Below are 17,505 nucleotides of genomic sequence, written 5' to 3'. Positions count from 1 at the left end.
CAAAATTGAATTTGTCCCACAATAAAAGTCTTTTTTAGTATATTCTCTTATTATCTAATAACTCTTTAATTTAGTCTTCAATGTCATCCCACCGAGCCAGAATAAGTTTCAAATGGGGAGAAAATAACGTGAGGGAAAAGAAAGAGGCAAAGGTACCGAAAATTTGTGAGTGGGAGAAGATATAGGCCCGCTTCCTTCGAACCCCAGACTTCCTCCGACACCATTCAAAGAGAGAATCAACATTTGGGACATCATGCTGTTAAGTTTCTCAGTAATGAGGCTGTTGTTGATGGAAATAGAGGGATGGGAGGTGGGAAGATTAGAAGCAGTTTCCAGGAGATGATTAAACCTCTGTCACAATCCTCTTCCATATAATTTTTCTTCATTTTCTTTGTTATATCAGCTTTTTCTGTAAGAAAATTATGAAATTTTCCATGGTTGAGTTTGCCACTACTTTAGCTACTATCATAATTAAGAAGTCAATCCTTCATTCCTCTTTTTCCCACCAATTTCTTGTATTTTTCTACATCAGCTGTGCCTGGTTCTGTCTTGATAAGATGAGTGTTTAAGATCTAAATGAACGTAAGAATATGATTTTCCTTCCTATACGCCATTGCTCCTTCTGACCTCGCCTCATCAATTTGTCTATTATATATATTCTTGAGTTCCTGAGCGTCCTGCTACTTGATGCAAGTGTTTTAATTACATGGGTTACACAGCCTACGAAGTGTATGATGAACCTTTTCTTCTAAACAAAGTGTATATGCTTGTTTTGAGGAGAAATCTCAGAGGTTTTAATTAAACTCAAATAATAAAAAATTGGACGGACACAAGAAAATTGGAGGAGTGTAATAAAAAAAATCACTCTCCTTTTATTTTCTTTTATTAAGATAATATTATTTTAATTATTTTAAAAAAATTAGAGATTAATTATCTCTCTCTATATAATTTAGATTTTAGATTGGATGAGCTTGTAATTCAAATTTTGCAACTATGCTCAAAACAACAACTAACATATCAATGGAAATTAATTCTCATTTTTGAATGATTTAAAAAGTATTTCTCTCATTAAGATGGAGGAATTTAACCTCTAAAAGCAAGATGTGGAATTGGAACATTTTGGTTACATTTATAATATATTTAAAAACATTTAAACTATAAGGATGAAAATGGAACATATCTGAATCTACAAGGACTAGAACATAGTTCAGCCAAAATAACTCTTCCTCACGATTCAGTACAAAATCAAACTTCTGCAGAATCTCCATACCCTCAAAATTTTCCTTGGTGATTGTTGATCTGTCTCTGTAGAAAAATGGGAATCAGCAAAACAGAAATAAACTTAAGAAGATTACTCTCATCTGCTCCTCAACAACAAAATCAAGCAAAACTCGTCCATGTAAGCACGACCCTTTTTCTATTTCTTTGATTTGAATGTTGAGGAGTCTTTTAAAATATATATATATATATATATATAATTCATTGGTGTATACTGCTTTGAATTTGAATGTTTTCTTTTCCTTTGAAGTATATTGCTACTTTAAGAGAGCAATTGGAACAATTGGCTGAAGAGAGAATGGCTGATGAATTACCAAGGTTGGTATGATTCTTGAATTTATTTCTTTGTTTAAGAAGTTTTCTGGGTTTTGTAAAGTTTGAGTCTTTTTTTTTGATAGAGTCTCGAAGGCGGTGTTGAACGATTATTCGGAGAAGATTGAGGCTATTGCTTCTAAATTAGTTAACTCATTGGTGAGTTGAATGTGTTGGTTTGTTTCTGTTGATTGTTAGGGCAGTTTGTTTGTTTAAGTCGAGAAATTGGTTAGTTTGTTTATGTATGTTGGAATTTTGAACACAAATTCCAGATGGGCAATTTTTTTCCCCTCTTAAAGAATGAATTTAATGAACTGTTGCTGCTGCTGCTATGGGATTGGGGTTCGTAGTTTGCCGTATTGCTGTACACGGTGATGGATCGGAGGTTATTGATGTTGATTGTCTTTTTTTTTTTTTCGAGATTCGCAGCCTGAAATTATGGCTCCCCAGGAAACTTTTGCTGGGGATTCGGGAAAAGAAAGTCCCAAGGCAGATGGAGGAGATCAGATAGCATCTTCTCCAGGCTTGAGGAGGAGATTTGCGTAAGTTATCTGGCCATGATTTATGTGATTTATGGAAGCTTTTGATTTCCTGTTTTGGTATGTAATCTGTTTTGTTGGGGATTGCTTGCTTGGTTCATTGAGCAGGCCAGTGTCGAATTTTGAAGACAAAACTCGTGACTCTATTAAGGCAGATGCATCAGCTCCTGTTAAACTGGATGCTGCAGCACAAGCACACATTGAAAAGCATAGGTACGTTTATATTTTTATCTTGATGTTAAATTGAGTACCTGGGTAGAAATAAGGTTTTGAAAGTTTGTGTCATTCAGTCATTCTTGATCACTTGATATATATCACTGTAACTATACTTATGTTAAATATTCCTTGCCATGTATGAAATGAAAGATAAATGTTTGAGGATGAAGGAAAACTATATTGGATGGGAACTTTTTCACCATGTTTCCCTGCTGGTTTTTCTTATGTAGTTGTTTCGTTTAACAGAAAGCTTCAAGATGACTTGACTGATGAAATGGTTGGATTGGCACAACAACTAAAAGAGAGTAGTCTCTTGATGAGCCAATCTTTACAAAACACTGAAAAGGTATGACTTTTGGTATCATAGCGAGTCGCTAATTGTTTCTGACTTCTAATATTTGTAAGATTCATTAGTTGGCCTATGTTATAGCATGTAATTTTGGTTACAATGGTCCAGCATTGCTTGTTTTTGGAGGGGGGGGGGGGGGGGGGCACTAGAATTCAAAGGTGAACAATTTTTCTTTTTTTGGGGGGGGGGGGGGGTTTGGACACTAGAATTCTCAGTAATGATTGTGTTGAACATGATACATGATTCACAAATGAATGGGGTAGTGAACTGGTTTGTCTGTCCTCTGTCTTTGCATAATTGATGTGGATTTTAGTAGCTGCATTTCCTTTCTTCAATCAATAGTGTTTTTGAGCTTTGTTGGATTGCTCTGTGCCCTTGATTAGTTTTTTGTGCTCTGAACCTGGGTGTTGGAATGCAGATACTAGATTCTACAGAGCAGGCTGTTGAGCAGAGCTTGGCCAGCACTGGTCATGCCAATGTCCGGACCATGGACATATACTCGAAGACATCAAAGACCACGTGCTTCACATGGTTGTTGATGTTTCTAATGACATGTATTTTCATCATGGTTGTCCTCCTGATTCGTGTCACCTGAAGCTTTTCTTCAACAAATGTAATTTTTCTCATGTTGTAGTCAGAATCCATGTCACTCTCTTCCACAGTGTTTACATGGTATTACTGCTGTGCTTGAACTGATTTCCAAATGTAACTACATGTCTTATGAATCACTTGTCCTTTTTTTGGGCCCCCTGGATAATTTTTGTAATCCATCCGAGGTTAGAGTACATAATGAATTATACAAATCATCCTTGAAAAATGTTCATTGAAAAATGTTCAATGTAATTTATTCTCTTGAGTTTTGCTTTAAATAGGCACAAAGCTACACAGCTGCAACATCAAACCAATACTTGATTAACTTGACAAATTGACAATGTGTGTTTCTATAATGGTTTGATCCTGAGATCAAAAAATTCCTTCTGAATGTGTCAAATAGGCTGTGTTCCAGCAAACTCTCTGATGGAGGAGATCACACATACGAGTCTCGGGTCAATGACGGTAGTGAAAAGTACCTCTGTCCTGAGCATCTATTTATTCCGTGCTGTTGAAACCAAGATCAGCAAGTATTGACTTGCAGAATATGGATCTGAAGCAGATAATCTTGTTTTTCTTTTAAGGTTTGACCTATTGCTATTATGCAGGATTTAGAGGTGTGATAGGTTTGATTCATAGTGTCATAGCTAGTTTTTGGCCCTCATTTCTTCCAACATTTAAAAAAAAATGCATTTTCTATAAAATTTCTCCAATTTTTCAAAATTTATCTACTTCATAAATGTATTTATATATTTAGCATTTTTGCATATTAATTTTGTTTTCAACAAGGATGTTACAGATTTTGTTTGGATTGCATGATGGCTTGCTCCAAAATTCTGACCTTAGGCTCCATCAGTTTAGCCTGCTAAAATATAGAGTCTGGATTGTGCAATTGAATTGCACATTCCAGGCTCAAATCCTCATTTATACGATCCAACTTTAGTTCACCAGAAGCAATGAGCTTGTTCATTCATTGGTAGTTTACCTGGATTTAACATTTGGTAAGTTACTGATGTAAATCTACTTCTAAAATTTGCCATGACATTGATCTTGTGCTGATTCATGAGGGGATCTGAATGCAAAGAGCGATCTGTACAGTTTCGGTGTTGTTTTGGCCGAGATACTAACCGGCTTGCGAGCAATTGATAGAAATCGTAGCTTTGAGAAACTAGTTGAATGGACAAGACCACAACTGTGCGAGAAACAGAAGTTGAAATGCGCAAGGGACCCGAAGTTGGAGGGAAAACATTGTATTGAACAAGCTTCAGAAATAGCTATGTTGCAGTTAGATGTCTTAACTCTTTCCGGCCATCAATGATGGAAGTTCTTGAGACGTTGGTAGAGTTAGTAGCTCGACTCCGCTGAACTGATTCATCAACAGCTTGTGCATATTTATCTAGCACTTTGTCAAGGAAGAAGCCAAAGCGTGGAATCTTTTCTAGTGCAAGGTTATTTCTGATATACTGATGTAGGGGTTTTTGAACAGTCGGATATAGATTTGTTGCTATTGGAGCACGTGGAAAGCCCACATACACAAGTCTAAAGTTACAAAAGAGATCTGGTGGTGCCAAATAACATGTTCGATGAAAATACCCATAATTTTCAATACGATTATTGCCAGGAACTTTGCATGAGGTTTAATTTGGAAAGAATTGCTTTCAATTTTTTCAGTAATGTCAATTTATGAACTGTAATTTCTTATGTAAATGATTCACAATAAAATTCAAAACCATTCAGCTCTTCATTTGAAGCTGTTTTCGAAATCGAAGCATCCATCTCTTTTTTAATTTTGCAGACTTCCTTGCTTCCTAAAATGAAACTCTTCCACACATTAATTAATTAAGTCATTGAAATAAAGTTCCCAAATATTCTTTTTTTGCAAGTGATTCAACCATGGAAAAATGAGATCTTTTTTAGCTTTTGAAGATCTGAAAACAACAGAACAGGACCAAATTTGGTTTCAGAGATCTGAGCACATGTTCATATTTTCAGATGCCTCTCAAAATACCAGAGTAGGATCATATTCTCAAAGATTTTTCAAGCTCAGAAAATAACTGAACTTGGGAAATTATTTTATTGTTTTGTTTCATTTCCTGGAAATTTTAAAGAAATACAAGAGCAAAAGGGAATAGTACAGGCTGGAAAACATCATGTTGCCGCCATTTACTTCAAAAAAAAAAAAAAAGCTCCTGAGAGTCAAATAAAGAAGTCAACACCTTCTCCCTCCCTCCCTTTCTGCCTCTCATAGCACTGGTTTTTTGTTTTTCTAAGAAAGATTAATTCTCTGATGGGGAACTTTCGGAGTTGTATTGCTGGCAAGTCAAATTAAGCCCTAGTCCCAGTAGCCAAATCTCCAATTCCTGAACCAATTCCAGACCCTGATCCATCCCTTAGCACGGTTGAGCCAATCCCAGATGAACACAAAGTCCCTAGTACAATTGGCAATCTCATAGATGGTAAGTTCAAACTTGATCACACAAATTTTCTTCCTCTTTATGTTGGTTTTGCTCTTAGAGGTATTCTCAGACTGCTTTTCTATACCGCCCGTGCCAGGACTAGATTCTTGATATTTTTGCTATACAAGAAGACCTTGAAAAGGAGGGAGCATACTTCATTTCTAAGTTTCATGTTTTGTAATTTTTATCTGTGAACAGGTGATATATCTTTTCTTGGTAGCAATTTCTCTGGCACCATCTGGCTCTCCATAGCAAGCACCAATCTTTCTGCTTGGTTTTCTCATCCAAAACACTGTAAAGCTGGTGGGTTACTGTCGAGAAAATTAGGAGTTCCTGATTGTCTATGAGTTCATGTCCAAGGGCAGCTTAAATTACCATTTATTTGGAAGTAAGAGCTGAAATGACCACTGATTTTCTTGTGAGAATCTACATAATTGCTTATGCACAAACTTGTTGATTTCGTACTTCCTTGCAGCATGCTTTTGTTTGGTCAGAGGGTTCTAATCGCTTGCTTCCATGGACAGCAAGGGTTAAGATTGCAATAGGAATGGCTCAAGGCTTGTCTTGCATGCATACAATGGAGAAACCAGCAGTTTTTAGAGATTTCAAGTCCTCAATTGTATTACTTGACGAGGTAAAGTGCTATCTAGATTCTAGATAGCCATCAAGGAACTCATTGTGCCTGAATTCAACAGGCTAAAACTTGTTCATTTGTGATTGATTATTTTGCTCCACCCTTCATCAGTTTCTCAGAATTATGATCCGACAAAAAGAATCTGTCTTTCAGAAAATTGAACTCAGTGATTCAAGAACACTTAAATTAATCTAACTTGAATTTTTCTGAAGTCATGCTCCGAAGATATCAGACTTTGGCTTGGCAAAGTGGGAACACACAGCTGGTAATTTTAGTAAAAGAGGACATGTTGTGGGCACGACTGGTTATGTTGCTCCTGAGTACGCTGACAACGGTAATTTCATGTATCTTGTAAAATCACATGTCTCTATGTTTGAATGAAGATTTTTCATTTTCACTCCTTTATGCTAAACCTAGTTTTAGACTACATATGACGTTAATCTTACTTGATTGATCAGGTCAACTCTATGTAAAAAGTGATGTGTATAGTTTTGGAGTTGTCTTGGTAGAGATGTTAACAGGCTTGCTGGCAATTGATAAAAGACGTCCACTTGGACTGCGAAACCTGGTAAGATGGCTCAAACAAAAACTTCCAGAGAAAAACCATTTGAAACATGTTATTGACCCCAGGCTTGAAGGAAGTATCCCATGAAACAAGCTTCAAAAATAGCTTTACTGCTGTTCTATGTCTTGATGAATATAACTGCTATCGGCCATCAATGAAACAGGTTGCAGAGACATTGGAACGAATTGAAGCTGGACTTATCAAGCTGGATTGTTATAGGAAGATAGCTATACTTTCGTTTCGTTGTCTCGATGAGAATATTGAAAGATACTAGCTATGGAGACATTGTAATGAATTGAACCTGGACTTCAATAAATCAAGCTGGATCGTTATCATCCACTTTAAAATGTCACATGGACTGAAGCACATGGGAAAGTCTAATTGGTGATTTGATTCTCATTTACCATGAAGTTTTCTAGTCTAAACACAAGGGGATGCTGCAATGAATGATGTCCTGGAGGCCTTAATTCTTTTGCCATTTTCGTATATATGCTTAAGCCCTTTTCTTGCTGCTGTTGAAGAAGCTTCTGTCCATGCTACGGTTCTCTTTTACCTCCAAAATGTCATTTTCCTGTACTGATGCTACTTCTCTCCAGTTTATATCAGTCAAATGGTTGTATCTATTTTCGTCTATGTTAATGAGGTTCTACTGCTTCTGATGGTGTTAAATTATGCAGCTGCCCGTTTAGATTCTGCTCTCTCTATTTTTGCCAGTATATTTCAGATTGTGACTTCCTGTTTGTGGCTCAGTGGAATAGATTCTGGCCCGCTCCCCGTTATAGCGTGGCTTTTTTGCTGCCTGTTTAGATCCTACATGCGTGCTGGTTTTGAGTACTAGAATTGCTAAAACTTCAGGACCTATCTGCTAATGTCTAATTCTTCAGATTCCATTCTCTGACATTTGTGTCCTGTGATCTCCATCTCTTTACTGTGTTCATCGATTCTCATTTTCTTATTTGTATCAAAGCTTTAATTATCAACCAATTATAAATCTGAAATCACAACACCATTTTTTCTTCCTATTAGAATTAATTAATAGTACATGATAGCACGAGTATGAAAGTTTTTTTCGCTAAAAAAGATGTTCATTTTTTTCTTTCCATTAAAATTAATTAATAGTATATTATAGTATGATAGTATGAATTTGAAAGTTTCAAACTTAAATGTTCTTCGCTTAACAGAATATGTCAAAGAATAATATAAAGTATATTTTAAAAACACTTAAAAACTTAAGTTTTAATATTGAATGAAAGATTGAATATATGGCTGCTTCCCGGGGGGGGGGGGGGGGGGATGCTACTACTAATTTCTTACGAGAAAAGAATGTGAGGACTCAAAATTTTTTTTGCATTATATTTTTTCGATTACTAATCTTATTTGCCTTCTTCAGTGTGTGCCATTGCTTCTTTCTGTGGCTAGGTAGTTTAGATCTCTTGCATGGTCTTTCAAAGGCGGGAATCTCTCTGGGGGGGCGGGCCCTCTCTTTCTCTGTGTCTGGTGCTTTGGATGGGAAGTTTAATGTCGAATGAAAGATTGAATATCCCAAATATTAAAAAGAGACCAGAAAACCAAGTATTAGTGCATCAGCGGTCATAATAATTGCTGGGAAAAAATGATACGTCAATAGTTACCTCTGAGTTCTATACATGTCCATGCATTTTATGTCCAGCTTTGCTGCACTCAGATTAACAAAGCAGACCCACCTCATTTTGTGGTGGTGCAGGAGGTTGAACTTTGGAGGGTTGCGGTGGTAGCAAATGACAAATCTAAAAGATCATGAAAATAACCACCACGCTCTCCTCTTAGGACCAAACCTGTAATAGAAAAATAACTCAACATCCATTTCCATATTCTCAAGCACCTCATAATGCCAGAACAACGATCCTCTTCTCTTTTTTCTTTCAACTACTTTTTCTAGAGTTTCAGTGACTGCCTTACACGTTACCGAGTAGCTGGCTGCCTAGGTCAATGTAGTTCTTTCTTTCTTTTCTTTTTTCCGTTTCAGAAAACAGATTTCTCAAAGTAAAATAAACGACAGACTGGAAGACAAATTCCCCTGCCATTTGCTTCAGCAGACATCTCAAAGTCAACACCTTCTCCCTCCCACTGACCCTCCATCCATCCCTCTCACGTAGTTGATTCATTATTCTTCAAAGGAAGAATTATTTGATGGGGAACTTCTGGAGTTGTTTATCTGGTAAGTCAAATCAAGCCATAGCTTCAGCAGCCGGAGATCCAGTTCTTGAACCAATCCCAGACCCAGACCCTGCTCCTAGCACGATTGATGATCTTAAAGATGGTAAGTTCAGCAACAAATCTCACATGTTATTTCTTTCTAGTTCTTTAGTGGCAGGAATATGACATTCATCTTCGTTTAGCATTTGACATGGCCTTGTATTCTTTTTGCTCGTCTTCAGTTCTGAATTTTTCGACTTCCACTGCTCTTATTCAATTTAAAGTCTCATAATTCATATATTTTTATGTGTGATCAGGTGGTATATCTTTTCTTGGTGGAACTGGATATATTTCTGGCTCCAATTGGTTCTCCATGGCAACCACCAACTTTACTGTTTGGTTATCTCAAGCAAGTGGTGTTCTTGCAGCTATTTGGGGTGAGGACAATGAGTTCTTACCTGAAATAGAAGGTGGTTTTCTTCCAGATGATAGAGCTCTTCCAGATGGTGGAAGTGCTTCAGACTCAAAGGTTAGAGCTTTCACATTTGATCAACTGAAAGCTGCAACTTTCGATTTTAGAAGTGATATTGTGTTGGGAAAGGGAGGTTTTGGAAATGTTTACAAGGGTTGGCTCAAGGAGAAGTTACCGTCACAGGATACCAGGAAATGGCCCATTGCTGTCAAGAGATTGGATGCAAGCAGCAAGCAAGGATATCGGCAATGGCAGGTAATTACATTATTTGGCATATATAGAAATTATATTTATGATTCTGCAATTGTAAAAGACATTGACAATTAAATTTGTTATCCCAAGTGATAGAGGAGAAGTATTCGGACATTCACTCGTGAGAATGATATGGCAATCCTGCCAATCCATAGATGTAAACCATGTCAAGATCATAGTCATCAGATCCAATTGCGTTGGTCGGGTCAACCTAAGTTACTAAGTTTATCTTAAAACGACATTGTATCAACTTTTTTTAAGAAAAGTAAATTTTTTTTAAAAAAGAAAAAAAACTGAAAGGACATTGCTTTAGATAATTTTTTTTTTTAAAAAAACCTTTTGAGTTCACCTTAGATCACCCAAGTTTGATGAGGTAAGCTCCCAACTTAGTCCAAAAACAAGACCAGCTCGGCCAGGCTCCACCAGGTTTGGTAATTATGGTCATGATTGATTGACTAGATTGTTTCACGTTCGTACGAGCGACTGCTCGAAGTATTCTCCAGGTACCAGATTCTCGTTTCTTATTCGGTCTTCTTTTCTTTCTGAAGGCAGAGGTTGGTTTCTTAGCAAGGCTTTCCCATCCAAACATCGTGAAACTAGTGGGATGCTGTCGAGAAAAGGAAGAGTATCTAATTGCATATGAATTCATGCAAAAAGGAAGCTTAAATTATCATCTGTTTGGAAGTAAGAACCACCAGGAAATAATCTATGATAATCTTAATCGTTGTCATTTGACCAAGTATGTGCACACACTTCCTGATCTTGCATACAATGAATTTTGTTCTCAATGCTCTGCATGATGCTTTGCAGAGGGCTCAAAAAGGCTGATTCCTTGGGAAAAAAGGGCTAAAATTGCTGAAGGAATGGCTCAAGGCCTGAATTACTTGCATACGTTGGAGAAGCCAATAATTTTCAGAGATTTCAAGTCCTCCAATATACTGCTTGATGAGGTAACGATCTGTATATCTAGATTACTTTCTTGAAACGCGAAAGAACCAAAGTCCCGTTAATGGGATTTGATTTCTTTTAACATGCTTACATAGATAATTTTGCATTAGTGTTCATCGTTTTTCATACAGTCCCTTCTAGAGTTCTAGTCGCATTAGAAACCTTAAAGAAAATGCAATTAAGTTCCATGAACATTGTAATTTTGCAATTCATTCTATTTTTATGTTTCTTTAGTCATATGCTCCAAAGATATCAGACTTTGGCTTGGCGAAATGGGCTCCCGCTACCGGGGACTCCTACATAATGTTGGGAGATCCAAACATTCAAACACACACAAATTTACGTGGTTCGGCAACTTGCCTACTCCACGGAGCTACTGGTTTGTATTAATCAAGCTCAAAAGCAATACAAACAACAAAACAAGGAGGAGGAGAAAACTTCTCAACTCAACTCAACTCTCACCCTTAGCTCTCTCTCTGTGTTTCTCTCTATCTCGTGGTCTATCTCAGCTATCAATACATCTTCTATTTATAGCTGAGGAGGGAGATGATTGTTCAACAATGGTGGGCAAGTTAGGCACCTACCATTTAACTATAATTTCAACCATGGCTGCCACCAACCATGGCTGCCACCAAACATGGCTGCCACCTACCATGGCTGCCACCGTCCATTTGTGTCCACACACATAACAATCTCCCACTTGGACACAAATGGTGTTAGGTCTGTCTTTTAATCTTCAAGACCCACTGAAGCTTTACACAGCTTCAGTTTATCGAGAGTAACTCCTTTGGTTAACATGTCGGCTGGATTCTTGCTTCCACAGATCTTTTCAAGTAACAGTTGTTCATCGTCGAGCAATTGCCTGATGAAGTGATATTTGATCTGTATGTGCTTTGTTCTGGAGTGAAATGCTGGATTCTTGGCAAGGAAGATTGCACTCTGACTGTCACTATACAAAGTACCTTTTCCATGCATCTTGCCCAATTCTTGCAGGAAACTCTGTAGCCATACTATCTCTTTTGCGGACTCTGAAACTGCAACATATTCAGCTTCTGTCGTTGAAAGAGCAACTATCTTTTGCAAGGTAGAACTCCAAGAAACAGCAGTGCCTCCTAGAGTGTATATATAACCTGTAGTACTCTTTCTGCTATCAACATCTCCTGCTAGATCAGCATCTACAAAGCCTTCAAGTTTCAAACCGCCAGCTGTGAAAATAAGACATGTCTCCGATGAGCCTTTTAAGTACCTTATGATCCATTTCACTGCCTCCCAATGCTGCTTTCCAGGATTGCTCATATATCGGCTTACAACTCCCACTGCATGGGCAATATCTGGTCTAGTACAGACCATGGCATACATCAAGGAGCCGATAGCTGAGGCGTATGGGATCTGGTCCATGTATCCACGTTCTAGCTCAGTTTTTGGTGACTGGTCTTTACTGAGCTTGAAATGATTCCCCAGAGGTGTACATACTGGCTTAGCATTATCCATACTAAACCTGCTGAGAACCTTCTTGACATACTCTGCCTGTGAAAGCTTTAGTATGCCTTTGTCTTTGTCTCTGATGATTCTCATGCCAAGTATTTGTTTAGCAGCTCCCAGATCCTTCATTTCAAACTGTTTTGACAACTGTTGCTTTAGCTTGTCAATCTCTTCCATGCTGGAACCTGCAATTAACATATCATCCACATATAGCAGTAGAATGATATAGGAGTTGTCAAAATGTTTGACATAGCAACAATGATCAGCCTGACATTTTGTGTATCCCGTACTACTCATGAAGTTATCAAACTTCTTGTACCACTGTCTTGGAGCTTGCTTCAAACCATATAGACTCTTCTTTAGTTTGCAAACTTGACTCTCCTTTCCTGGTATTGCAAACCCCTCTGGTTGTTGCATGTAAATGTCTTCCTCCAATTCTCCATGAAGAAATGCTGTTTTTACATCTAATTGTTCAAGATGTAAATTTTCTGCAGCTACTATCCCCAGAACAACTCTGATTGTTGTAAGCTTCACAACTGGAGAAAATATCTCAGAATAGTCGATCCCTTTCTTTTGCTGAAACCCTTTTACAACAAGTCTTGCTTTGAACCGTTTGCTTCCGTCATGCTCGGTCTTTACTCTGTAAACCCACTTGTTTTGCAGGGCCTTCTTTCCTTCAGGCAGTTTGGTTAACTCCCAAGTCTTGTTCTTCAGCAATGACTCCATCTCATCCTTCATGGCTAACTCCCACTTGCTCGAGTTTCCATCTTGTAAGGATTCTTCATAATTTAATGGTTCACCACCATCGGTCAACAAGATATAATTCAGTAGAAGTGTGAACCGTTGTGGAGGCTTTATAGTCCTTGAAGACCTGCGAACAGCTGGTTCACTTGGCTCTACACTATCTTGTGTAGAAGTGGTGGGTACTGAAGTGCTTGAACTGTCTTGTATGAACTCTTGAGTGGTAACATCAGGAAGCCCTTCTAATTGTATGAATTCAGATTTTTGTGGACTCGTATCTGAATCAGTTATCTCTAGTTCTGTACTTGATTTGTCTTTGTACAAAACTTTCTCGTTGAAGATCACGTTCCTGCTTCTGATAATCTTCCTGTTTTGATCATCCCAGAACCGAAATCCAAATTCTTCATCTCCATAGCCAATAAAGAAACATTTCTTTGATTTGGCATCCAGCTTGTTGCGAGCATCAGAGTCTACATGCACATAGGAAACACACCCAAAGACTTTTAGGTGAGCAAGCTGTACTTCTTTTCCTCTCCAGACTTCCTCGGGCAGTCTGAACTCCAAAGGTACTGATGGTCCACGGTTGATCAAGTAAACTGCAGTATGAACTGCATCAGCCCAGAATGTTTGAGGTAGCCCAGAATGCAACCTCATGCTTCTAGCTCGTTCATTGATGGTCCGGTTCATCCGTTCAACAATACCATTCTGTTGTGGTGTGCCTGGAACTGTCTTTTCCATTCTGATACCGTTGACAGCGCAATACTCCTTGAAACCTCCATCAATGTATTCTCCTCCATTATCAGATCGTAAGCATTTCAGCTTCAAGCCTGATTCAGTCTCAACCATAGCCTTCCATTTCTTGAATGTGTCAAACACATCAGATTTATTTTTCAGAAAGTAGACCCATACCTTTCTGCTAAAGTCATTAATAAAAGTGACATAGTACCGAGAACCGCCAAGAGATGCTACTGGAGCTGGTCCCCATAAATCTGTGTGCACCAATTCTAGTTTTCTTGGTCTTAAGGTCCTGCCAACCTTTAAGAAACTGAGCTTCTTCTGTTTTCCGAGAACACAGCTTTCACAAATGTCTAGATCAATATTTTTTAATTCTGGCAGCTTTCCCTTTGACAGAAGTATCTTCATCCCCTTTTGACTCATATGGCCGAGTCTACAATGCCATAGCTGCGCCTGATTATCTGCTTCAGTAGAGGCAATTATATCTGCTGATCTTGTGGTCATATACAGGGTGCCGGTTTTCTTTCCACGAGCCAAAACCATTGCTCCCTTTGATACCTTCCACATTCCTCCAGAGAAAAGGATTGAATGGCCACTATCATCAAGTTGTCCGACCGAGATCAACTTCTTCTTTAGTTCAGGAACATGCCTTACATTTTGCAAGTTCCATGTAGATCCATTCATTGTCTTGATTTGCACATCTCCTATACCCACAATCTCCAATGGTTGTCCATCGGCCAGATAGACTACCCCATAATTTCCAGCAGTGTAATTTTGCATCATTTCATGGTGTGGAGTACAGTGAAATGAAGCTCCAGAATCAAGAACCCAATCATCAATAGGACTATGTACAGCAAGAATCAAAGCATCTTGTACCTCGTCTGTAGTGGCGTTTGCAGAATCAGCTTCAGGTTTCTTTGGTTTTGTGCAACTCCTCATAAAATGGCCAGGTTTGCCACAATTCCAACATTCAACCTGCTTCCTGGGTCCAAACTTGCTTTTGCTTCTGTACCTGGATTTTGATCTGCCTCTGGATAAGCCTCTGTCTTGTCTCCTTCCTCGAGTGTTGATGTTGAAAGCTGAACCTGAACTTGAGCTTTCACCCGAGTCTTTTCTTCGTACTTCTTCAGCTAAAATCAGGCCTCGGATATCATCATACTTTAATTTGGATTTTCCAGCTGAGTTGCTTACGGCTGTTCTCATACCTTCCCAACTGCTTGGAAGTGAAGCTAGCAAAATAAGTGCTCGGATCTCATCATCAAACTCAATTTCAACGGATGACAATTGATTTGTGATGGTGTTGAAATTATTAAGATGCTGTGTAACAGAGGTGCTTTCTGTCATCTTCAGGTTGAACAGCTTCTTCATCAAGTGCACTTTGTTATTTGCTGATGGCTTCTCATACATCCCAGACAAGGCTTCCATCAATCTTGCTGTGGATTTCTCTTTTGTAACATTATGAGCAACTCTTCTTGACAATGATAGCCGGATAATGCCCAAGACTTGTCTATCAAGAATTTGCCAATCTTCTTCTGACATGTTTTCTGGCTTGCTCCCCAACAGAGGAAGATGAAGTTTCTTCCCATATAGATAATCTTCAATTTGCATTTTCCAATATCCAAAATCAGTTCCATCAAATTTTTCAATTCCTGCAGCCTTTATTTCATCAGCCATTTTTACTCTTTCTCGGATTTGAATCTCAAAAATCTGACCTTACAGATGTGTCCGGAATGGCCAAAAATGCTGGAAACGACACTGAGATCACCCAAATCGGACTTTGGATGGCTCCGATTTAAGCAATCAAAGTTTGGGATAACTGGACGCTGCAGATGAAGCCACGTGGCAGGAGGAATAGTCGATGCGCCACACCGGATCAAAACCCAGGTATGCTGACGTGTCACACACGCAGGCAATGTGGGGTCCACCGAATCTGACGTGGCAGACCCGCGGAGATTTTTGGATGACGTGGCAGTGCTGACGTGGTGATGACGTGGCTGCTTGACCGGTCAGACGGCTGACGTGGCAGGGGCGCGCAGCTGCTGACTGTGCTGGTCGGCTGACGTGTCTGTTGACGTGGCAGTGTCGATTTGCAGGAATTGGCGAGGAAGACGCGTGACGCGCGTACGGCGCGTCTGTGCGTGTGGGCAGTCCTGGTGGTGGCGCGTGTAGGCGCGTGCGGGCATGCAGGACGTCGGATGTTCGCCGGGTTTTCACCAGTGGATTCCTCTCGTCGTCCTCTTCACGGTGGTATGTTCAAAAACACGTTTTGAGAACTTTGATTTTTGAGTTTGGATCAAACACCCTCTTTTTCAAGAACTTTCAAGAACAAGCTCTGATACCAGTTGTTGGGAGATCCAAACATTCAAACACACACAAATTTACGTGGTTCGGCAACTTGCCTACTCCACGGAGCTACTGGTTTGTATTAATCAAGCTCAAAAGCAATACAAACAACAAAACAAGGAGGAGGAGAAAACTTCTCAACTCAACTCAACTCTCACCCTTAGCTCTCTCTCTGTGTTTCTCTCTATCTCGTGGTCTATCTCAGCTATCAATACATCTTCTATTTATAGCTGAGGAGGGAGATGATTGTTCAACAATGGTGGGCAAGTTAGGCACCTACCATTTGACTATAATTTCAACCATGGCTACCACCAACCATGGCTGCCACCAAACATGGCTGCCACCTACCATGGCTGCCACCGTCCATTTGTGTCCACACACATAACACATAATGGGACAAGTTGTTGGCACAAAGGGTTATGCTGCTCCTGAGTACGTTCGTAATGGTAATTTCTTGCATCCTTCAAGCTTGGATGTCTCTATGCTCAGATTATATGCACTACTTTGATAATTGAGACTCTACCGTGATTTATGTTTTCTGATATCAGGGAAACTGTACATAAAAAGTGATGTATATAGTTTTGGAGTTGTTTTGGTCGAGATGCTGACAGGCCTACGGGTGATTGATATACATCGTCCATGTGCGCAAATTAACCTAGTGGAATGGATCAAACCAAAACTAACAGAAAGAAGCCAGCTGAAGCATATAATGGACCCCAGGTTGGAGGGGAAGTATCCTCCCAGACTGGCTTCAAGAATGGCTATAATTGCTTTTCTTTGTCTTTGTGATGAACCGCAATTCCGTCCATCGATGAAAGAAGTGACAGACGTATTGGAAAGGATAGTAAAATCTCAAGAAACAAAGAAGATGTAAATTCATTCTAGTAGGTTCCTTGTGAACCTGGCCGATCCTTCACTTGAACAGAGCTGGAAGGAATATCTCGTTGTTACAGGTTTTGATCCTCATTTACAGTGGAAGATGTTGTTGTGTATGGTCCCACACCATGTGATGGTGGGACCATCACATTAAATGTCATGTGATGGCTGTCTCTTGGTGTTAATATTAGTGTGGTTCGAGTACTGTAGCAACAGATTTGAAAAGAGAAGAGAGGAGAAGAAAATCAAGAGAGAAAAAGAGAAGAAAAGGCAGCAGAGCAGCCTGCATTCTTTCTTCGATTTCTATCTCGTTCACCGTTGGATCGGGCTGAGATTTTGACAGCAGCTTCTAGACACGTTGATCTTCATTCTGGACGGTTGGATCGAAGATTGGTGGTGTAGAAGCTGGCCGTTTTGACAGAAAATGGGGCTGTCAGTTTTGTGAGTTTTTCTCAAATAATTCTCCTTTAATCTTGTTGTAATCCAAGAATAAGTTGTTCTTGATGATATATATATTGTATCCCTTAGTTGAATATGAGAA

The 17,505-nt window shown here is 39.1% G+C and overlaps 1 protein-coding gene, 1 long non-coding RNA gene and 1 pseudogene across 3 annotated transcripts; all 3 read left to right on the top strand.

Moving 5' to 3' along the window:
* Positions 1-1,248: 1,248 nt before the first annotated feature.
* LOC105120976 (uncharacterized) lies at positions 1,249-3,511 on the top strand. The gene is made up of 7 exons (XM_011019427.1): positions 1,249-1,399; positions 1,529-1,596; positions 1,677-1,749; positions 2,020-2,132; positions 2,238-2,342; positions 2,592-2,691; positions 3,113-3,511. The coding sequence occupies exons 1-7, from the start codon at positions 1,316-1,318 to the stop codon at positions 3,287-3,289; spliced, it is 720 nt and encodes a 239-aa protein (XP_011017729.1). The 5' UTR covers positions 1,249-1,315; the 3' UTR covers positions 3,290-3,511.
* A 1,743-nt stretch (positions 3,512-5,254) lies between these two features.
* Positions 5,255-7,710, top strand: LOC105120975 (uncharacterized). 2 transcript variants are annotated; one of them, XR_841455.1, is made up of 6 exons: positions 5,255-5,741; positions 5,940-6,129; positions 6,217-6,375; positions 6,588-6,709; positions 6,834-6,943; positions 7,104-7,710. It is a non-coding gene; the product is annotated as an uncharacterized LOC105120975 (long non-coding RNA). The 2 variants fall into 2 exon arrangements; XR_841454.1 differs by having other exon boundaries at positions 6,834-7,710.
* A 1,399-nt stretch (positions 7,711-9,109) lies between these two features.
* Positions 9,110-16,962, top strand: LOC105121310 (probable serine/threonine-protein kinase NAK; annotated as a pseudogene).
* Positions 16,963-17,505: the final 543 nt, after the last annotated feature.

The sequence above is a fragment of the Populus euphratica genome, unplaced genomic scaffold, assembly GCF_000495115.2.
Source record: "Populus euphratica unplaced genomic scaffold, PopEup_1.0 scaffold31.1, whole genome shotgun sequence".
NCBI classification, from domain to species: Eukaryota; Viridiplantae; Streptophyta; class Magnoliopsida; order Malpighiales; family Salicaceae; genus Populus; species Populus euphratica.
The sequence above is the reverse complement of the archived record's forward strand: the minus strand, read 5'-3'. Positions and strand labels throughout refer to the sequence as shown.